This window comes from Choloepus didactylus, chromosome 17 (genome assembly GCF_015220235.1).
Source record: "Choloepus didactylus isolate mChoDid1 chromosome 17, mChoDid1.pri, whole genome shotgun sequence".
NCBI classification, from domain to species: domain Eukaryota; kingdom Metazoa; phylum Chordata; class Mammalia; order Pilosa; family Megalonychidae; genus Choloepus; species Choloepus didactylus.
Genome location: NC_051323.1, coordinates 22,376,989 through 22,401,807, shown reverse-complemented (window position 1 = coordinate 22,401,807; position 24,819 = coordinate 22,376,989). Strand labels below are relative to the sequence as shown.

At 35.6% G+C, this 24,819-nt stretch overlaps 1 protein-coding gene across 1 annotated transcript in view; it reads right to left on the bottom strand.

Moving 5' to 3' along the window:
- GFPT1 (glutamine--fructose-6-phosphate transaminase 1) overlaps positions 1-24,819 on the bottom strand; it is a 61,501-nt gene that overhangs the window by 18,118 nt on the left and 18,564 nt on the right. Inside the window, exons 4-12 of the mRNA XM_037806881.1 lie at positions 21,966-22,091; positions 15,790-15,848; positions 14,716-14,850; positions 13,192-13,253; positions 11,638-11,717; positions 8,304-8,409; positions 4,738-4,901; positions 3,722-3,817; positions 808-905 (exon numbers count right to left, since the gene is read on the bottom strand). Coding sequence (XP_037662809.1) covers positions 808-905; positions 3,722-3,817; positions 4,738-4,901; positions 8,304-8,409; positions 11,638-11,717; positions 13,192-13,253; positions 14,716-14,850; positions 15,790-15,848; positions 21,966-22,091 — 926 coding nt within the window. The remainder of the gene's footprint in view (positions 1-807; positions 906-3,721; positions 3,818-4,737; positions 4,902-8,303; positions 8,410-11,637; positions 11,718-13,191; positions 13,254-14,715; positions 14,851-15,789; positions 15,849-21,965; positions 22,092-24,819) is intronic.

The window sequence follows — 24,819 nt, the reverse complement described above, 5'->3', positions numbered from 1 at the left end:
AAAAGCTTTAGAGAATAACAAAGACTTGCTGAGATGCAAGCGCTGAGTAAACAGCTAGTTTCACTCACTAGTTAAACAACTAATTTAAGATAATTCATATTTATGCCACAGCAAATGAAAAATTACTATGTCACGAACATCAGGAATTAATCCTAAATTATAGAAACTGAGTATATAGGTCTTCTGTACTTTACTTATGAGAGATGACATCAACAAATATAAACTGTCTCTTTATAAAAAAAACTATGTGGATCTGATTTATTGGACTGAAGACCCTTATATTTCCATGCTTCTACAGTGGCAATTAACAAATGTCTCTGGTACAGAATTTCAGCTTCCAAAATAACAGTAGAAGGAGTCTGACAAAAAGGAGGCTTCATCTCTTTGCAGAAATGTGCCTACCAAGTAAACTCCTGTTGAGGTCTATACATGTTACCAACCATCTGTCTGGGGCAAGTGGACAATAATAAGGAAAACCCAATGACTACTCTACAGAAGCAGACATCCCCTCTAGTCCACAGGTTTAGAACCCTGCAAAAACTCTGCCACTCTTCACCTTTCATGAAGTCAGTTGCAGGTGGTCTACCTGTATATCTAAGCAACTTTCTAAAGCAGATCATCCATTGACAAACAATCCCACGCAGCTATTAAAATCTCTCTTCCCACCTTCTTCAGTTTTGTCATCACAAACATGAAAAATAACATGCTGTTTTAACAAAGGCTGGCTTTAACATGGTGTGTTACTAGAGGTACTATTTGTCTGCAGATATCACCACATAACAGTTAAAATTTTAAGAAGCCACTTACTGCTACACCAGCATGATAACTTGTTCCACAAGCAATAAGAATCAAACGCCGGCACCTCTGAATCTCCTTAATGTGATCCTTCAAACCACCCAAATTCACTGGAATAAAAATTTGTGCACATAATTATTTTAAAAAGAACCACATGAAATAGGCAATCACTTTTCATGACTCTTCACTGCCAATCTGGGAAACAACACTGCCATTTTAAAGAACTGATATTCCTCTTAGGAAGACGATCTCTATAGTTTTGAAAAGTAAATTAAATATGGCACATGTTAACTGATACCTGCCCCAAAACTTGTAGTTAACCTACTCATCCTTCTACGTGCCCACACAATCATGGCATTTATCACTTTCTACCTTGTTTAATCATCTTTACATTTCCCTAACTAGATTAAAAGTTATTTTAAAGGCTAAAGGGACAAATGACATATTAGTAGATGTCAATGGCTGGGATAGGGGAGGGGTTGACTACAAAGGGGAACAAGGAATGTTTGGGTTGATGGAATTGTTCTACATCTTGACTGTTGTGGAGGTTAGGATTATGGTTATGTTGTGGAGTTTTGTCAAAACTTCAAAAAGAGTAAACTTTACTAAATCAAAATTATTTCTCAATAAAAATTCCCTAGGAAACAATTATCTTAGTTATCTTCAGTTCCCTTATGGTGCCCAGAACAGTGCTTTGTGCCTGGTAGAAACCCACAGTCCTCTCTGTGTTTCCCTTCTCAGTACACATCATCACCGTTTACCCAACTGCTTAAGTCAAAAGCCTAGGGGCATCTTTGATTGCTCCTATCAACCCTCTGCATCCACTCCTCCATGAGCAAGTCCTGAGAGCTCCACCTTCAGAAGGGACCTCTAAGTTTATCACCTTAGTCCGATGTCTCTCCCTTGGAGGACAGCAACACTCTCCTAACAATTCTCTCTTCTATTCCAGTCCCCTTCGAGTCTGTTCTCCAAACACAGCCAGAATGATCTTTTAGAAAAAATCTGATCAAAACCCTCCAGTGAAGTTTGTCTCTACAGCTATGTATGTGTTCTTGTAAATGTCCTGTCCAGGTATCCTGCTAAGCAAGGCTAGTTTTCCACCTGTGAGAAATTTTCTCTCAACATCCATTCAATTACTCAACTAATATTTACTGAGCACCCATCAAGGCACTGAGTCGGTACCACAATTTAATATTCAAACAGTGTAGAGTCCAGTTAAGGAGAAAGATGCAAGTAATCAGAAGCATCCTCCTGCTTTCCAACCCCTAATTCATCTGCCTGCTTTGTTCCTCTTCATCTCCCCAACCCTTGTTTCCTACATTAATTAGTTACAATATAAAACCAAGTATATGTTTCATCTTTTTGAGTAATTTTATGTTCTCCTTCTTTAATTTCAATATATATAGAGAGAGAACAGTATTTCTCTGTTTTAAAAAATCAGCCAAGTGGAAAATAAAATGAAACAACACAGCAACAAAAAGTTTCACTGGCTTCCCAAATAACTTAGAATAAAACCCAAACTCTCTATCCTGCAAAAGAAGGTACTTATGCCCACCCACCTGTGAGCATATGCAACACCTCTGCAGCATCTCCTCCCCATTCTTGCCTAGACTTATTCCTCTTTACCCCTCTTCAAGTGCTGCATGCAGCAAACTGGACGAGATATTATTCCACAAATAGATTTCTCATGATTGTTCCACAAACTCCTCTTATCTAACTTTATTCCATCTGATCAAAATACCTCCATCTTGTCCTCACCTATTATCTTCCAAATCCTTTAACACCCACATTTACCTGCTTCAGGAGGCCTGCCCTGACCCTAAGTCCATGTCCATAAAGAGATTCATTCTCTATTTTCTCTGAATTCAATATTAAACTTTCAACATCAAACATTACAGCATTAAAGTGTTTCTAAAGCCACTTATCATATTTTACCTTTTAAACCGATATTTATATCTTTATTTTCCCCTTCTGGGGTCTAAAAATCCTGAGAATAAGGCTTTATCAGAGGTCACTTTCCTATCATCCCTCATATGTCCAGCTCTCTGCTGCTCTGCACACAGTAGTGGTCAATTCCTAATTTAGCTTTCTACAAAGCTCTCCTACTAAAAAAGAATCTGATGCCGCTGAGAAAAGAGAAAGATACAAAATCAGCTTTTATTTAGAGAAACGGTTTTCTATCAATTATTGAGCTGTGAGAGGAAGGAAAAGACACTTAATATAGTACATATGTCCCAGAGATTCAAGAATGAAAGATTCTTGTATACCAGCTATTGTTTTTCAAAACTTAATTCCTACCCTGAGAAGCTTAGTCTAAAACTTGCTTGTTAAACTAAATAAACTGGCTATATTATAAGAGCAGTTTTGTGAAAAACTGATTCAGCAATAAATAGTTTATGGACATATTATGATCATAGACTGTCAATCTCAAACTCATCTCAGCAAGATGTGCAAACTCCATGACACAATCTAGACATAATTTCCAGAAACAAGAATAGTCCTGCATGCTCACCTCTACTTTAAAAATGTAGGAAGGTATAGCCTATCCCATAACGCACTGAATAAACATCTGAAGGGCCTCTGTGGAAGTTCATACCTTCACTCGTTTATCAACTAAGAGAGAAACTTATGCTGAGCAAATACTCAAAAGCTTCCCAACATGAGGACCACATCCCATTCTTCTTAGAATTCACAACACACAGCACGGTTTCTGGTACACATCAGATGCCCACTAAATGTCTGCTGAGCTGAAAAGGAGTTAATGTTTTTAATGGTACACTGAAGGACTTAAAAAAGATGACTGGGCACCACTGATGGAAGACACCAATAGTTTTCCACAGGCTATAAAGGACAATGAACGTTCAGGCTGTCAATATGAAACTTCACAGGAGACGTTGGAATAACCCAATAATTCATATGTAATTACCAGTGTAGTCATCAAAGTTGACCCTTCCTCTCATTGTGTTCACAACTGATTCCGGCTGCTCGAAAATTTCCTTCTGCATAAATGAACTGAAGTTACCTAAAGTAACAAACATTATTAAAATAAAAAGTCATCAGTAATTTTAAAAAGGTCATGCAATGGTGAACGTAATTATATAAGTCTGCATAAAGGATTCAATCAATAACTTTTATCCTATGTTAAGAAAAAAGAACAAACAAGGAAGAAAAATCAATTTCATTAACTTTATATCTAAAAGATGCAACTACAGCAAAACAGGGGAGTGGACAAGCTTAAGTTTTAGAGTTAGACCTAGGTTCAAATAATGGTTCTACCCTTTACTAGTTAAGTTACTCTGAGGAAATTCCTTAATCTGGAAAATAAGAACGGCATGGCTACCTCATAGGATTGTTGTATGGATTAAAATAAATAACCTAACATATATATTTGTTCTGTAATATGTGTTGGCTTTTATTACCACCAAAACCACATCAAAAAGGAGAATAATAACCATAATCAGAATAATCAAATAGTTATTAGCAGCAAATATGCAGGGCTTCCTCAGTGTGTCAGTACTGTTCCACGTGCTTTAAATATATTAGCTTTCTTAATCCTCAAAACAATCTGAATTAGGTAGGTCCTATTACCACCACTTTACACATGAGAAAACTGAAGCACGGGCAGATAAGAGAGGAACAAGGAACAGGATATAGACTGTATTCATATTTATAAAGTATCTTAAAAATATCAAATACTATTTTAAATAAGCACTCTCTTTTTTAATGTTAGAAACAACAAACCATGATTTAATTTGACGGAGACCTACTATAAGACCATGAGATAATTGGTCTGAAGAATCACCCTTTCCTCAGGGTTATTCCTTCACTAAACACATGGAAGACTTTGCTTAGCACTGCGTTGTCGTATTCATAAGCTAGGATAGGAAATAGAGTGTCCTTTCCATTGAGAACACCAAGCTATAACATGACAAAAACTGTCACCCTTCATGATCTGCTGTAGTTCCATCTGGAGGGTTTGCACAGCTCGACCAGGGTGATCTCCTGCAGTTCGTTTAATTCGATGGATAGAAAGGCGGCCATCCACCACTGCTGCGACATCGTCATCTTCAAGAAAGATGACGCGATTGGTGTGTTCTATGACAGCACTGTAAAATGTTCAAGTAGATATTACAGTCAATAACCATGGATAATTATTACAAATGAAACTATCATTAGGTCACAAGGACAAAGTTAAATACAAACATTATCAACCTGCAATATCTCCAAAGGTAGTCTATGAATTCATTCATTCATCTCTTAAATATAAACTAATGTATTAAACATTAAAATGAAGTGATAGCATCTATTAAAATTCCAATGTAAACTTTTATTTTCAATCTCAAAAAAAAAACCTTTATTGATTAACTTGGTGGCAGGGTGGGGGAGGCACAATGATGAACATTTCTATGTGCTACAAGGAAAGCATTGCAGGGGATGTATACAACAGAAACATTAATACCTATGAGGATAAATACGAAATTAATTACGCAAGTTTAGAAAAGGAAACAACCATGTTGTGGGATAAGGATGGACTTCCTGAAAGACATAATGCTTGAAATAACCCCTGAGGGAAAATGCTGTATTTCAGAAAATCAAGATTATTTTGACTGGAACAAGTTGCACTTTCATAATTAGGAGGAAGAACTCTTAGTTAGTGAAATATCACATGTTTAGTTTAGGTATGTCCACAGGAAACCTAGATGTGACTTCCAGGAAAATGGAAACATGAGAAGAGAGATCCAAAGAGAGTTTAGGATAAAGGGATACATCTGGGAATCAACTATGACACAGATAAAGTGGCTGAAAATGTAGAAAAGAAAAACAGAAGAGAGGGAGAGAGAGAAAGACAGAGAGAAGAAGAGGGTCAAACTACATCTAGGAGCACTACAGAACCAAATAAAAGTCCAAAAAGGAGCAGAAAAAGATAAGACGTAGGAGGCCATCCAAGCAGTGTTGTCTCATGGAAATCTGGGAAAAGACTCACGGAAAGGGAGACCAATAGTGTCCAATGCTGCCAAGATACAAAAAAAATGGGGTCACTGGTTTAGAGGACATTAGCTATCCAGAAAATAAGACATGAATATAATCTACTCTTCCAAAATATTCAGTAATGATAGAAAGAAGTGAGAAGTGGCCAGACCAGGTAATACAGAGAAGACTCTGGGTTTCGTTTCTTAAAATAGCAGAGAAATTATTTTGCTTAGAGACAAAAAGATTTAAAAAAAAAAAGGGTGGGGGGGAGCTTGGATGACTGACAGTAAAAAGCATCAGAGAAGAGTTAGCTTTGACAGTGAGAAGGAATTTTTTTTTCTCTGAAGGAACAATAAAGAAAGAAAAGGTGGAAACACAGAATGATTTCTGAGGTGACCAGCAATGCTAAAAGAGACAGTCTTGATGAAAGAACAGTTTTCTGAAAAACTGATTGAGCAATAAACAGTTTATGGACATTTTATGACCTCAAACTATTTGAATCCATGTCAACTAGATGGACTAATGTTTGTGACACAATCTAGAAAGAATTTCCACAAACAAGAATAGTCCTGCACACTCACCTCTACCTTAAAAACATAGGAAGGTACAGGCTATCCCATAAAGCATTGGGTAAACATCTGAAGGACTTCTGTGGAAGTTCACACTTTCACTCATTTATCAATTAAGAGAGAATCCTATCCTGAGCAAATACACATAAGCTTCCCAACATGAGGACCACGTCCCATTCTTAGAATTCACAATGCACAGCACGGTTTCTGGTACAAAGCAGATGCCCACTAAATGTCTGCTGAGCTGAAAAGAAATTAATGTTTTTAATAGTACACTGAAGGACTTCAAAAAGATGACCGGGCACCACTGACAGGCGATACCTATAATCGTTCCACAGGCTATAAAGGACAATGAACTTTCAGGTTGCCAATGTCAACTTCTACAGGGGAGTTAGAGGTAAGGTGTGGGGGTGGAGGACTGTCACTGTGGACAACGAATAAAAGAATCTCTGTTGCAACAGACTAACCAAATTAGATTAGATGAGATTTAACAAATCCATTGCCAGTCTGTTCAATATAGCTCTTAAGTATTTCTCAAAGCTTCTCTCTAGGACCCCCATCACAAACCAGTTCAAGCCACCATCAGCTCTCAGCTGGAATATGGTGGCAACCTCCTAACTTATCCACCCACATGGCCTTTCATCTCCCTTCATCCATCCTCCTTTATTGCCAAATGGATTTTATCAAAAGGAAATTCTTATCATGATTTCTCCCTCCCTCAACAAACCACTTGATGGCTTCCCTTTGGCTCTTAGGAAAATAATAAAAGCCCCTAACATGACCCCTACCTCCCTCTCCAGTCTCATCTTCCACTAAACTTCCTGTTGCTCTATTCCAGCCACAGTCACACCTGTCCCAAGCTCTCATAAGTTTTTCCATTTTATTAGAATGAAGGCTCTTCTCTCCTCCTCTTCACCTAATTAACTCCTAATCGCTCTTTAATTCTCAGTTTAAGAATCCTTCCCTTATAGAAGTTTACCTACAAGAGGATAAATCACCGTTATAGGAATTCTATATTATTTGTGATTATTGTCTCCTCAATAGACCTTGAGCTCCTTAAGAGCATGTAATATTTTTATTTTTACTCACCATTATCTCCTGAGCCCAGCACATGGCTAGGCTCATAGTGAACAGGAATGCATAATGAATGAAAAAACGGCTGATAAGACTCATGTTTCTGTAATTTCCAGTTGATTTGAGCCCATAACTGTCAACTCAGATACAAACCTACTTAATGATAGCAATGACACATTATAGCACTGACTACACTTACACATCTGCAAAAATTAGAAAACAGTGAAGCTTTTTTCTTTACTGAGATAATATATTACTTGAATTCTTAAGCTGCATCCTTTGTTCATTCTTAGTTCCCCTTATTTTCAGGCATAATGAAATACTCAAAATAATTGCTGGCAATTAGAGTGATTCCATTTTATCCTCATTATTATTACTATTTCATTTATAAATGCATCTAAGTATCCCAATGCATTTCTCTCAAAATGTCCACACCAATATTACTCACTTTATAAAAGGTGATTATGCTTCAAACTGCTTCTGAATTAAAAAGGTAAGTCTTCACATTAGACTAAAACCACAATTGGTTTGGCAACTATTCTGTAATTGGTAGAATGCTAAGTCAGAGGCCCTTTCTACGTCCAACCTAAAATCTCTCCTCCCCACAAACTTGAGTAAGCCTCCTAAAAGAAGATTGAAAAAATACAAAGCTCACAGGTAAATACACTGGGTTAAATCTCAAGGAACATATCCATTCTTGGTAAACTGACATGTATTTTAAATAGAGAGAAAAGGTGTTCTTAAAATTCCATTCCCAAAAAGGTTACGTGCATTTCCTCTTTTAAAAAATTCTCCTATACAGCATGACTAGAATTACACAGAATGACTTCTTGGTTTCCTGTAGCATGAGAATTTTTACTAAAAATTCTCTATGAACCAGCTAAGGAAGCTCACCTTGCATCAGAAGCAAAGTAATACTCAACCGCTTTTTCTTCAACAGGGAAAAGACAAGTTGTGCTGTCCACACGAGAAAGATTGCAACTTCCTTTCTTGTCTTTGCCTAGAGCATGAAATTAGCATCAATCAGTAAACATGTAGAAAATCATTGCCAATATATAAATGTACATAATTTTCTACCAAATCAACAAGAAATCATGGCAACACAAAATTATTTCAGCAATTTTTAAATGCCAGGTAAATCATCTTATTACCATGCAATGAGCAATAAGAACAGACAAAAGGTGTAGAGTGAAATAGCAGGTACCAACGAACGCATGATAAATAACAGTCACATTAAATTTTTTAATGTAATATTTCTTTTCCAGGTTAAAGTTAAATAATTCATTAACATCACTAACTTTTCTTTAACCAAAAGTACGTATAGTATAATCTTGTTTATATAAAATTATATGGAGTTCATATTTATACGTTTATGTACTTATACTTATCAAAAAATAACATTAAGATATCAAATTCATGAAATGAAAAATAAAATTAAAACCAATGGCATATTCATTTTATTATCACATAATAAAAATTCTCTAGATTTTAACAGCAAGTCAGCATAAGAAGTCAAGTTGTAGTCTATACTTAATGGTTTAAAAACAAAAAAAACATATCACTCTCTAACTATGGTGTATCATATGTGGCACCTACTGCTAGAAACTGGAATAATAATAAACCCAGAGCCTCTCCTTTCTTATAATTGGGGTATTTGTGTGCTTCTTTTAGGTCAGGATAAAGCATGGTCCTTTTGCAATGATAATTTCCTTTAATTCTGGCACTTCTATTTAATTTGTCAAGTCATTAATGAAGAATGTTTTTTTCCTCTTTGCTCACCCACAACTAAAGCCAAATCAGAAGAAAAACTGGAAAACATACTAAAGTTTGACAAATTAGCCAAATACAGGAAAAATTTAGAAGTTGAAGACTATAAATGTCCCAGGAAGGAAGTACCTTCCTCAAAGATCAAGACATAGTTAATTTTGGAACCTATGGACACAATGATCACAGAACAGTACAAATATACCTATAAAAACTCATATTGTACCAATCCTCTAAAATGCATGGTAATAATTATTCTTAGAAATGTACAAAGTTCTTTACAGTCTGTGATTATTTGGTGTTTTGAGCACAAAAAAACAAAATAGCTCTTCTCATCTAAATTTAACACCAGAGAAGATACCACACTTGAAAAAACAAGTATAAGATGACATCCTAGAAAAGGCAACACTGTACAAAGAGAAAACAGATCAGTGTTTGCTAGGGGCTGGGAATGGAGTCAAGAGTTGGCTATAGAGAAAGGGATAACTCGAGGGAACTTCTGGGGAATGGGGGTAGACTTAATCTGTATCTTGATTATGGTGGTAGTTATATAATTATTTGCATTTGACAAAACTTATGAAACTGTACATCAAAAAGAGTGAATCTTCCTGTATGCAAGAAAAGTGACTTAAAAAATAGGTAAAAGGATAGCTCAGCACTTACATTTTTTAATAAATACAACTAGCTTCAGTTATAAAATGTCCTAATGGGGATGAATTTCACTATGCTCTTTTTTCCAAATTTTGATGATCTCATTTTTCAAGCAATCAAGTATAATGAATTAAAATACTTAAAAGAAGTTGTGGTATCACTGCACATTTAAATAAAAAGAACATTTATTACTTGACATCTATATGATTTTTACAATCTACAAAATGTTTTCCCATATATTGATTCTCTCATCTACTCTGATTTAAATGGAACACTATTATTATCACTCCTCTCCTATAGGTAGAAAGATGGCTTTATTTGGTCAGAGGTCAATACCTGGAGAAAACAGCAAAAGCTGGAAAGTCAGTCTAGTATTTTCCCCTTTTGCACAGCTTCTTCAACAAGTATGTGGGCCTATTCTTTTTTCAACTACACTTTACTGAGCCACAAACTACCTAGACCTAAAGAAATAAGAGGTACTAAAACACAGTCCATGATCTCAAAAGTTCTGTCTTGTGATAAATTTTTCTTCCAACTTCTTAAGACATTAACCAATTTTTCATTATTTCTGAAAGCAGCCCAAGACAATGAACATTTCATATAGATAATATATACAAAGGCAAAATTATTAGCAGAATCTGGAACTCTGGATCCAAATTCTGTACTGTTAAGTGGTAGACTAGATTTTCTCTAAGAAGAGGGGAAAAAAAAAAAATAAATTCTAACATCTCAGGATTAAAGGCTTTTTAAAGAAATAACTTTCTGCTCTAGATAAAATAATGAAAGCACCCACCATCTAAAGATTAATGTGTTTAGAGTACTCTGCTAATTTTTTTTCAAGAAGCCAGCATGTATACACTAATAATATGGATTTCAATTTCCTGCATTAACACTCCCTTGTCTTTTACATGGGAAGTTTTTGTAACAATAAATAAATGTAAAGGGTACACCATTTTTTTTTTCTAATTATATCTTTAATAAAATGAAACTGTATAGCTGAAAGTCATAGAAAAATAAACTTCAAACATGAGCAATAAAAGAATAATGAATCCAATTCAAACAAAGCCAATCAACATAGATGTAAATTTAAAAGTAAAATGTCATGCAGAAAATAAAGACCATTTAAACATAACTAAAAGTTAAAAGTTAAGCTAAATTATTCAAATAATACAACTTTGTCCAATTTATAATAGCTATAATAGCCTAGCACACAGTGCTCTTTTCCTAATCTAAGCATCTTATTTATAATAATTTATCCTACATAATTTAACACAGATTTTAAAAAATGCTTTATAATTTCACCTAATTTCTCTCAAATCTTAGAATTTCCTTTTAAAGAAACAAATTCTTGAAAGCAGTTTTCTAAATGCCAAAAGCAAACAAACAAAATATACTCTGCAAATTAGAAAAATTAGAAAAATAACATCAAAATGTTTCCCATACAATAAGCACATTTTTAGAGGCCCAGCACATTCATTCACTCCAAGAACAAGGAATTAGTAAAGAACAAACAAAAGATGGTGAGACTCCTCCCCATCCATGCAGAGTGCATTTCCCACCTCTTTCTCCCTGGGATCCCCACCGTGTGAATTTTGATCCAATCTGAGTCCTAGCTAAGGATATACAACAGAAAAAAATTCTACTCGTCAGAGAAATGACAAAAGCGAATCCTTTTCAAGTCTATACGGAACTACATATACATGTGTATCTGACCAAAGGAGCATTTATTCACATTTAAGAAAAACAATTCTTTATATCTACTGCATTCAATTTATAAACTTTCACCATGGCATGATATAGGAATACCTTTTACCTGTTCTATAGAGAATTGGAATGTGATCAGTAGAGAGTTTATGTTCACTTCGTACACCAATCAACAGTGGGCTACCTCGCCTGCAAGTACAAAATTAGTCCAAATTAAACCATTTTTACAAACAACACACTAGTGACATAAAATTTAAATTTAAAGAGCCGACACCCCTCAAATAATGTTTAAATTCTCCCTCCAAGCTCAACTCCAGAAACAACGAAAGAACTACACAAAACTATAAGAAAAGAACTATACCAAGGGTCAGCAAACTATATCCCATGTGCCAGATTTGCCTATTTTTGAAAGTAAAGTATTGTTAGAACACAGTCATGCCCATTAGTTTACATATTCTCTATGGCTACCCTTAAAAAAAGTTTAGTAAATGCTACAGAGATCATACAACCAGCAAAGCCTAAAATAGTTACTTTCTGGCCCTCTAGAGAAAAAGTTTGCCAAACCCTGCTCTATAACAATGTATTTAAAATTTTTTCTCCTTTTTAAAGAGAACTTTCTTTTAACTTCGAAGAACTCCAATAAATGAAAGTTTAGCTCCTTCTCCTTTGTCACCCTGTCAGTAGACTCAAGATACCTCCTTCTCACCAGTTCTTAGGGCTCCTCATTGTTCTAAAATGGTCTACATAATCTAGCAGAAGTAGTGATGGTACAGTTGTCTAGGAATGTGTATAGAATGTATGTCTCCAAAAAAAATTGGAGAAACTTAATACTTTTGGCTGGACATTAGAGAGAATTCAATAACTAAATTCACAAAGTAACCACAATGCTCCACTACAGGGAAGAGGCCAATTGTAAATGCCAACATGTCTTTGCTTCATTAAGAGATTCTGTGGTAAAATAGGTAAGAAGAATATGAAAATAAATATGACACTCACATGATTATCTCTAAGAAAAGATAATGTCTTTATGGTGAAATGGTCACATTAAAGTGAGTAGAGAATAAACTTATAACCCAAAAGCTTCAAATTATTAGTTATTATTAAATTTATACGTACTGTGCCGGTTTGAATGTATTATGTCCCCCAGAAAAAGCCATATTCTTTGATGCAATCTTGTGGGGCAGACATAATAGTGGGGATTAAGTTGGAACATTTGGATTAGGTTGTTTGCATGGAGATGCACCCCACCCAACTGTAGATGATAACTGATGGGATATTTCCATGGAGGCGTGGCCCCACCCATTCAGGGTGGGCCTTGATCAGTGGAGCCTTATAAAACATACTGACTCAAAGGGACTGAACGGAGTGCAGCTGGGAGTGATGTTTTGAAGAGGAGCAAGCTTGCTAGAGAGGAACGTCCTGGGAGAAAGCCGTTTTGAGGCCGGAGCTTTGGAGCAGACGCCAGCTGCCTTCCCAGCTAACAGAGGTTTTCCGGACGCCATTGGCCATCCTCCGGTGAAGGTACCTGATTGCTGAGGTGTTACCTTGGACGCTTTGTGGCCTTAAGACTGTAACTGTGTAGTGAAATAAACCCCCGTTTTATAAAAGCCTCTCCATCTCTGGTGTTTTGCATTCTGCAGCATTAGCAAACTAGAACACGTACCTTGTGCCAACTGCTTGCCCAGGAAAATGAACACTTTTAAATACAAGTGCAAAAGCACCTTCCTATGGAGGGGGAAAAAATGTATTAGCCATATTTATTATAATCAATTTTCAAAAGTGAAATGCCTAAATATACCGGTTTCAGCATAGAAATTCAACATTTATTTTCAAAGAAACATTCTGTTCACGTAACTGTTTTTTTGCGCTAGTTATTAACAAATCTAAATTTTAGGTAGATGAGCTTTTGTGTATCTAAACCCCACACTTTTAGCCAACCTCCTCTCAAAATATGCTCAATAGATAATAAACTCCAAAAACAAACCATTTAAAAAGTTATCTTCATTCATGCTACCAACTTTTCCCAATAAAAATATCAATTCTCTCACATTATGAACTACTAAGGGGAGGCAGAAGTAAAAAGGATAAAATCCCAAACTCAATAACCAAAACCCATTAATCTGGCCTAGTAATTGGACACCACATTTAATGTCCATTCTCTTGACCTTGACTGGGGATATAAATATTCACAATCACATATAGTACATATATACCATACCATTCCCTCAACCCCCTCATCAGCCCATTTCCCTCCTCAGGGAAGGTCGTATAGTAATCAAGAATGGATAAAGCAGGATTGTGAGGTAGGAGAACTAAGGAAACACCATAGATCACCAAATTGGGTTATACAATGAATAGAAAGGAAAACCTATTAGAAACGAGAAAGGCAGGGCAGACACTCTATTCTGCCTGGAATAAAGAGAAAGAACAGGTCTCTATTTTCTTCACCTTCCCTGATTCCTCCTTTAGCTACAGACATACAAAATTTGAGTAAAAGGAGGAGGAAAGAGTTGCATCTTTCTAGGGGAAGTAAAGGGTTTTAAAGGGGTAAGCTCGAGCTATGAGTGGGGTGGAAGCTGTGCACATCACCATGGACTTGGACTTTTGTGGATCTTTGATCTCTTTAATCTTTAATTAGGGCAATAGGAATGGAATTTTTTTTAAATGCTGCTTTTCTTCTGGGCTGGGAATTACTTTTCTGGAGAGATACAGGGCCAAGGAAAAGTTCAAGTGAGGAAATAGAAGGAGGTGACTACACTGGCTCAGAGACAAGTAGACACTATCCCAGAATGAAGACTGTACATGTGACTGAAGCTGCCCCCAGGCCACGTTATCACTTGGGAAGAACACCCAGGTGAGCAAGAAGCAAGAGGGATGAATCCCTGATTGTGCATATTGTGTACATGTTTGTGTGTATAAGCACAGACAACCTGTTTGCTCTGGGATTATTTTCAATTCCCGTGACATTAAACTATAATGAGATAAGTAGAATAGTTAAGTGGGGACAGCAATAAGTCAAACAACAATCTCTTAATATTAGTCAAGTTGTATACATGTATATAGATGGAAAATAAAAGCCAAAAATACTCAAGATATTAGCATAGTTCCTGCTTATCAAACTTAATTTAAAGAAAGTTTACTATAATTAATGTTTGCAATCATTTTCTTTAAAAGTAGTGTTTAATACCAATTGTTGGATAACTCTCTCCACCAAAGTAGTAAAACTGGTATCTTGACTTTCCCGATTGTCGTACATATACTTAACAAGCTTGGCAATTGTTTCTGTGTCTGTTTCAGATTCAAAATCATAGCCTTTGCTTTCCTGTAATTTGAAAAGACAAAAATTAACACATTTAAGGAAATATTCATAATATCCAAATCTTTCTACAGAATTTTTCCTAAAAGCTCTCACCAACCAATTTCTAATATTTTTCTGACCACCATACTCTATTACTCATTGTTCAAAATTAAGGTCACCATCTGATTATAACAAACCCAAAATAGTGAGGTATTCTGGGTACTTGAATAAACAGTTAACTTATAATTATATATATTTAGGCTATACATAATTTAATTAACACTTAAATAATTAAAATTTAATGAAATATAAAACCACCAATGCCCAAATAAATATAATGCATTCATTCTTTGAAGATAATAGTGCACTGTCCAATACAATAGCACTAGCTACACAAGGCTATTTAAATTTAAATTAATTAAAATTAAATGAAATTAAAAAGTCATTTCCTCAGTCACAGTAGCCACATTTCAAATACTTAACAGCTGCATGTGGATAATATTGGACAGGAGATACACAACATTTCCATCACTGCAGACAGTTCTATAGGACAGCCCTGAGAACGCACCTTGACCAACTACTACAACACATCATACAGCTGCAAAAGGTACACAACTTTCATTTAATCTGGACTGATTCTCCTTACATATCCTAGAAACTGTTTTAAAAATGACAAATAAGGTCTTCTCTCACAAAGCAAAAGATGTCCCTCCAAAATTCCAGTTTTATTTGAGCTTTTTGGGTCATTTATAGTAAAGCCAAATAATTATTTCCTTCATATGTAAGGAACAGAATTGTTCCACTGTCAACAAAGCAAAGTTCAATAAACATCCATACACTTGTAACTGTCTTAGGAATTGTTTCATCATACCTAAACAGTGTTGTACATTCCAACAAATCATCTCACTGTTCTCTTAAGGAGTATACTCCCACACTACTGTCTTTTTAGGTCAATAGGCTTACCAAAAACTTTTTCAAATCTTTGTAGTTGGTGATGATCCCATTGTGAATAACAATAAATTCTACAAGAGATAAAAAGCATTGATAACAAAAAATTATAGGTTTGATAAACACCATAAATAGCTATTCCTCAACTCAAAAAATTTCAGTCACATGCTATAACTTCAAAATACAATCAACTATTATCTACTTTTCATTATCAGATTATTCTCAACACCATTTCTGTGGCTTAGCTGAAACACAATGGCGAAGGAGGTGGGTAAAGGGCAGAAAATGCAATAAATTAGCAGTCTGGAGACATCAATTTCAATTGTGGATATACAACTAACCCAGTGTCCCCATGTGAAAGTAGCAGGTTCATTTGGCCTGTTTCCTCATTTGCAAAACTAAACTAAATAAGAAAATTATTTCCATTTTTCTATTCACCCATTGCTGCGTAAAAAACACTGTGGAGTGTAAGTTTAATGAAGAAGTCTTTCAATTATCTGATTTACACCAAGTGATTTTAAGAAATAAAGTTAAATAACTTAATGAGAAAAGTCAGGCCATTTATTCAGAGCTATAATTCAGTTCCTAAAATGTCAGACAAATAATGTTAAATTACATTCCAAGATCAAATACATATGACCTTGGGATAATTCTCATCTTTTCTGACAAAATGATAACTTTGTAAAATGTAAGGATAATCAAGAGTTCCCAATATTATTATCTGTAGCCACTGGAGTGTACACAAAAACTACCACTGTGGATTTATTATTTAAAGTTTTTCTAAATCAGAAGAAAATTACTATTAAATTCAATTGTATATTAAATTATTACAATGCTCCTAATATACTTAAAGATGTGACATTTTGGTTTGACATCAAATCAACCTAAATTGCACTGCAAATCAAATAATAAAAGAAACATTTTCACTAAATTTGTAAAAGAGAGATGATAGCAACTACAAAAATAAACTTAGAGAAAAAAATTAATTTTAGAACACAGAAAATGATAAATGGCTGATATAAAGTCTTAAATCAGAGTAAATTCTCAAAATAAAATCTAGATACAGATTTTCAGAACTCTTTTTATAAAGGCCTGTCAGTGTTGAAAGTCTGAGTGGTTGCTAACATTCTAATCCAATTCAATATCAAGTATGTGAGGCATAAGGAATCTAAAAAGGAAGCTTCTGAATTAAATCATAGAATCTTATCTCAAAAGGGATATATAAATACAGACACATAGAAATATATATATGCATGTATTTGCTTATTTACATAAATGTAAGGACTATAAACATTTGCTAAATAGTTGTCTATAAGACAAGATGGAATAAGGTATACAGGTAATAGAATTAAAATTAAGACTTCTTTTAGTATACTTTGCTTTGTAAGTGTAACTTCAGAACTATGCAAACAGTTTAAATAATTACAGTTGATGTTTTTAATCAATCCCTAAAAAATCAAAATAAAATGGAACATATTAATATAATCCTGTATCCAGCTGGTAGCATGACCACATAGAGAAGGATTATTCCAAGTGACTCTAAAACACAATACTATAATTTTATTATACATCCCTAGAGGGATATATCCTAAGGACAAACCAACAAACAAAAATCTTCAAACTGTTTTCAGTAAACATACTGTTAGTGGCAGTTTGGTATTATTATTCTGTTGGGTATTTATCAAGGGATAAATCACATTAAGTATGCTGCTGGTGTTTACAACTGAGTTTTCAGATATGGGTGAAAAGAGATAACAGATTTATAATCAATGAGGTTAAGTAAAAATTGGCAACCTCTTTTCAACGAATGTTACAGGAAAAACCAATGTTTACATGAAAAAGAATGAAGATGAACCTCTATCTCAGATCACACAAAAAATTAACTCAAAATAGATAAGGGACATAAATATAGGAGCTAAAACCATAAAACTCACAGGAAAAACACATAAGGGAAAATCCTCATGACCTTGGATTTGACTTGGCAATGATTTCTTAGATATGACACCAAAAGCATAAGCAACAACAAAAAATAGATGAGACTTCACCAAAATTAAAGACTTTATGCATCAAAGGGAATTTTCAACAAAGTGAAAAGACAATCTACAGAATGGGAGGAAATAGCTGCAAATTATTTATCTAATGATGTAATATCCATAAGTTATTAAGAACTTCTACAGTTCAACAATAAAGAACTCATTTAAAAACAACTTATTTAAAAAAATGGGCAACTCGCTCTCTAGCTAAGCCAACTAACTCTGCAGGTGAACTCACTGCCCTCCCCACTATGTGGGACCTGACTCCCAGGGGTGTAAATCTCCCTGGCAACACAGGATGTGACTCCCGGGAATGAATCTGGACCCAGCATTGTGGGATTGAGAAAATCCTCTTGACCAAAAGAGAGAAGTGGAATGAAACAAAATAAAGTTTCAATGGCTAAGAGATTTCAAATGGAATGGAGAGGTCACTCTGTTGGACACGCTTACACACTGTATAGCTATCCCTTTTTAGGTTTTAATTTACTGGAATAGCCAGAAGTAAATACCTGAAACTATCAAACTCCAATCCAGTAGCCTTGACTCTTGAAGACGATTGTATAACAATGTAGCTCACAAGGGGTGACAGTGTGATTGTGAAAATCTTGTGGATCATACTCCCTTTATCCAGTTTATGGATGGATGAGTAGAAAAATGGGGAAAAAAACTAAATGAAAAATAGGGTGGGATGGGGGAGATGATTTGGGTGTTCTTTTTTACTTATATTTCTTTTTCTTACTGTTTCTGGTGTAAGGAAAATGTTCAAAACTGGATTGGGGTGAGAAATGCATAACTATATGATGGTACTATGAACAGTTGATTGTACACCATGGGTGACTGTATGGTATGTGAATATATCTCAATAAAAGTGAATTTAACAAAAACTTTTTAAAAATTAAAAAAAAAACTAAATACACACACACACACACACACACACACACACACACACACATATGCAGGGCCACCCTCAGGAACTGGGGGAAAATGAGGAGGTGTTGGGACTCCTCACCTGGATTGTTGCTGATGTCCTCACAAACATCAAGGACTGGCGGTTTGGTGTGCCAAGCCCTCTATCTCGGGACTTGCCCTTGTGAAGCTCATTACTGCAAAAGAGAGGCTAAACCTGCTTATAATTGTGCCTTAGAGTCTCCCCCTGAGTACCTCCTTCTTGATCAAACATAGCCGTCTCTCTCTAGGTTACCCAACTCTCTCTCTAGCTAACTCAACTCAGCAGGTGAACTCACCGCCCTCTCTCTCTACGTGGGCTCTGACTCCCAAGGGTGTAAATCTCCCTGGCAACGCAGAATATGACTCCCAAGAATGAATCTGGACCCAACATTGTGGGACTGAGAACATCTTCTTGACCAAAAGGGGGATGCGAAATGAGGCAAGATAAAGTTTCAGTGGCTGTGAGATTCCAAATAGAGTCGAGAGGTCACTGGTGGGCATTCTTACACACTATATAGATAACCCCTTTTAGGTTTCAATGCACTGGAATAGCTAGAATTAAATACATGGAACTATCAAACTGCCTTGACTCTTGAAGACGATTGTATAACAATGTAACTTACAAGGGGCGACAGTGTGATTGTGAAAGTCTTGTGGATCACACTCCTTTTATCCAGTGTATGGATGGATGAGTAGAAAAATGAATAGTTTTTGGATGGGACAAAAACTAAATGAAAAATAGGGTGGGGGGGGATGATTTGGGTGTTCTTTTTCACTCTTATTTTTTATTCTTATTTTTACTTTTTCTGGTATAAAGAAAATGTTCAAAAAATAGACTAGGGTGATGAATGCACAACTATATGATGGTACTGTAAACAGGTGATTGTACACCATGGATGATTGTAAGATATGTGAATATATCTCAATAAAACTGAATTAAAAAAAAAAGTTGATGGATCTGTCTGCACACCAATGTTCATAGTGGCATTATCCCCAGCAGCGAAAAGGTGAAAGCAACCTAAGTGTCCATCAAGAGATGAAGGGATAAACAAAATGCGGTATATAGAGTATTATTCAGATGTAAAAAGGAATGAAATTCTGATACAAGTGGCAACACAGATGAACCTTGAAAACAGCATGTTGAGTGAAATAAGCCAGATAGAAAAGACAAACGTAGTCGCCTTAGAATATGCAAATTTATAGTCAGAAACTAGAATACAAGTTACCAGGAACGGGTGGGGGTAGGGAACGTGGAGTTATTACTCAAGTGTTATTACTTAAGTGGGTTCAGACTTTCTGTTTCGGGTAATAGGAAAATTTTAGTAATGGAGGGTGGAGACGGTAGCACAGCACTCTGAATGGAATTAACGCCACTGAATTGTATATTAGAAAGTAGTTAAAATGAGAAATTTTAGGTTATATATACATATGACAATACAAATTAAAAAAAAAACAGGACTGTATAACACAAACAATGAACTATAATGTAAACTATGGACTATAGTTAACAGTACAATTACAATAGTATTATTTCATCAATGTAAAAAAAGGTACCACACTAACGCAAAATATTAATAATAGGGAAAGATGAGGGGAGAAGGAGATAAGGGGCTAGTATATGGGAACCCTGTCCTTATGTTTTTCCTGTAAATCTACAACTGCTCTAATAAAAAAAATTTTTTTTAAAGTAAGTTGATGGATCTGAGTATCTGGGGGTGGGGATATATTAGAGTTTTCTGCATGATTTTGTATTATTTTTGCAACTATTTTATAAGTTTGAAATTATTCCAAAGTAAAAACTTAAAAAATACACAAGGAAATGGCAAGTAATGAGTTACAGGGACATATATGTCAGAATAATCAGGTAATGGTACTGCTAAAACTCATAGACGCTTGGGAAGAATTTGTGTGACTGGAACTGCTCTTGAAGCTCAGACTGCCTGGCACAACCGGTCAGCAGGGTGGAGGGGGAAGGGAGAAGAGCTGGAGGGAGAGGAGAGGCCATGCGGCCATGTATGAAGGCCACACGTGGGTCCTCTCCTCCATTAAACTTGAGCTCCTCCTAGTTGGAATTAACGTTTGTCCCGTTTTTAGCAAAGTGCTTGACACACAAGAGTCATTCAACAAATACTTTTTAAATGGAAAAAAAAATTCAATTTCCACTAAAAGGGACTAGGGTTCCTTGGAGAAAAGGATGATTCCAGGTCTATGGTAGGCTTTGATGAACCTAGAGCATCTTGGCTTACTAACAAAATAACAGGCACTACTGTGTCTTTTGGAGTCATGTCAAAAGCCTGGAACCAATCTGAATAAGCTCCCAGTGGCCAAAGATGGGAAAATTTGTGCATCAATGTGTGTAAAACTACTTCAATGTTTTGAAACAAATCAAATGTATTTAAATCTATAACTTTATAATAATAGTAAAAAAAAAAAAAAAAAAAAACCCTCACTGCTCACCTTAAGTGAACATCAAAACCACTTCATTTTTTCAAAAATGGTAAAGAAAGGGAAAGAATCAAGCATTTATCCTGCCCTTCCTATACAATCTGTTCCTCAGAGTAACCAAGCAGTTGATATGGAGGTTTCTTTAAAGAAGTATTCCAGATTATAAATAAAGAATGATGGCATTAAACTATCACCCTTTTATGATCTCTAGAGAATTATTTAATCTTGGCATTGATCACTGATGGCTAATAACAACCCAAAAAGAAAAACATCCAGACATTATGTACCCCGATATAAATAAACTTCATACCAATTTATAAGAAAAACAAGGGACAGAAGAGTAAATGATACCACAGGGATACACTTAGCAAAATCTTGACTATACGAAACTCTACAAGACAAACCCAGCAAACTGGAGAGAAAGAGAGCGAACCTTCAGATTAAGAGATTTGCCTTTTAGAGATACACTCTTAAATATTTACAAATGAAATTCTGTGATATCTAGTTAACTTCATTATGACATCTATGATACCTATTGGCTTCCAAAATAACCTGGGCAGGAGAAAGAGAGAAACATTACTGATCACGTACTGATAAATGTTGAAGCTGGGCAAGAGACACATTGGGTTCTGTATACTCTCTACTTCTGAATATGTCAGAAAATTTCTAGATTAAAAAAGTTAAACAACAAAAATATAAATGCCATTATTCTTCTCCCATTACCAACCCTCTACAATTACCCCAAGGCAGAGAATGTGTCCATACCATTATTTTTATCAGAGCGCTGGGGATGGCTATTGACTGGATTGGGTTCTCCATGTGTTGCCCAACGGGTGTGAGCTATTCCAAGATGCACATCAAATTCTATATCCAAGTCCATATCCTGTTGTTCTGAAGAAGATAAAATGAAAATTCTGATATTAAATCATGCTATAGAGGTAATGCTATAAGCTATATTTAAATATAATTATTACAAGTCTGTTCATCCGGAATACACTATTATTCAAACATAAGATCAGACATTCAAATACCAATTACAAAATGTAAGGGTTGATGCAGCTTAGATATTTAGGCAAATGGTTCCAATAACAACAAAAAAGGCGTATAGAGAATGGTAAAGCAAATGTGACAAAATGTTAACTGGTACAGCTAGGTGAAATGTATACGAATGTTTAATGTACTATTCTTTCAACTTTCCTGAAGGATTGAAAGTATTCTCACTTAAGAGTTAAGAATAAATGAGTTAATATAATTTTAAAAATCTGTATTTAATCCTTGCCTTGGAAAAAATAGCTATCATTTTAATTAGACATGTAAAGATAAATTCGTCTTCTCAATGCCACACAACCGTATATTTGTGATTTCTTTGGTCCCTACAACATAACCTGGAACTATGGAGAGCTTCAAAAACCAAAGAATAGGTCCTTAAGAACAAAGCAATGCTATGAAAGTATGGGGCTACTGGGAAATCTTCAAAGGCTGGTGTTCCCTTTATCTTAAAAAGAAGAACTGAAAGCAGATATTCTAATTACTTTTCTCTATAAGCTATCTCTTTTTGCTTCCTCCAGAAAATAATGGACAGCCATAGTGATTAACCAGTGATGCCCACCTTCTGATTTCCTAAATATAAAATTGTTTTGATTGAACCAGATGGCACTTATTGGAATTAAGTATAAATTAAGAGCAAACTGCTCAAGAGTCTGAATAGGAAAGTCCATGAACTTCAACACAGAGTCTTTGTGGTTTGTATACTGACTAATCAGAGGTCACCGAAAAACAAATCTGGTCAGCGAACAACGCTTAAAATCCTTGAATAAACTTCCAGTGCTTACAAAAGTGTTTTGCAACCCTAGCTGCACATCTGAATCATTCTAAACCTGAGCACAGGGGTTTGTTAAAAAGTTTCTCACAATTCTAACATACAATCAGAGAACCATTTCCTTTTCTAACAAGATAAAGCTCCAACACCATTTCATGGCATACAAGTCCCTTTGCCATCTGGACCCTACCTGCCTTTCCATCCTCATCTCTCCCTCCTCTTCAATGACTCCTCAAAGCTCTCAACGCACCTTTTACAAATAAACGCTAACATTTACTAAGAACTTACTGTGGACTTCTCTCCCCTGTCCCTATCACTGTGGTCCAAGCCACCATCATCTTTCACCTCAATTACTTCAACAATCTCTTAACTGGTCTCCCTGTGTCCAATCTTCCCTCCCTACAAGATAGTCTTTGCATACTAACCAGAGTGATCCTTTCAAAACATAAGTTAGATCTCACTCTCCTATAAAATCTTCCAGGGGTATCCCATCACATTCAGAGCAAATCCATTGTCCTTATACCTTACATGATCTAACACAGCCACCTCTCTAGCCCTCAATCTCCTGCCATAATCCCTCACTTGCTATGCTCCAGCCCATGGACTTTCAGCTGCAAGCATGCTAAGCTTGCACTTGCTATTTCCTCTGCTTAGAATTGTACCCTTCTGATGTGGTCTCTGCTCAAATATCACCTCTGCCATACTACTACTTCACAGCACTAGTCACTACCTAACATTATATTACGTACTTATTTATTGTGTGGCCCTTAGACTAGACAGTAAACTCCATCATTGCAGGGAATTGGCCTATCTTGTTCTCTGTTGTGTCCCCAGGCACCTAGAACAGTGCCTGGTATATAACAGGCATTCAATAAACATTCATCTTACTATTGAATCCTCACAGCAGTCTATGCAGTGGGTACTACTGTCTACATATTACAGATAAAGAAACTGAGGCTCAAAAAGCTCATGTGCCAAAGGTCATAACTAGTAAAAAGTAGAGATAAGATCTGAACCCAAATCTGGCTGACTCCACAGAGCCTGAGATTAAATTCACAACCGTATACTCTGTTGTACTGTTACAGCACTTACTATATTATACTGCCAATCTGGCTTCCCTAAGAATTTGAGTTCTACAAAAGCAACCTATATTATCTTTGAATCCTAAGTCTAAGAGCTGTACAGGGCAGAGCAGATAACTCCAATTTTTGTTAGATGACACAACCAATCATTGGATAAAACAGACATGTATTCTTTCCTGGCTTAACTTGTCTTCTAAATAATTAAGGTGTCCTGATAAATGACCTTTGGAAAAGTAAAGAATTACCATTTAACAGGCTAATGCAATCAGTAAAAACATTTCTTTGGATTTTTAAGACAAATACAATTAAAGCAATACCTCCCCCCACAAACTGTAAAGCAACATTTTAACAAGTCACAAAATTCTTTAAACTGAGGCCATTTTAAATTCATGGTAATTACCATGACTATTTACTGTTGACAAAAGAGCATTATCTGATGTTTGATAAGAACAAACTGCTGCTATGACAATAAGCACATTCCTCCCAACAAACATTTCAGGTATCATATAAATTAATCATGACTTCCAAGTCTCGACTCTTCCTTATTCCGTCTGTATCTGTTACCCCTTTGCTGAACCTTATGTCTAGATAATCCCCATATTCAGTATTCTTCCCCCAAAGCTGTCAAGCAACATAGGAGAAAGTCGAAATATTCTGTAATTGAGAACCGAACCCAGTTTAAAGTCATCATAATTACCATAATGATTTCACTGTTGCC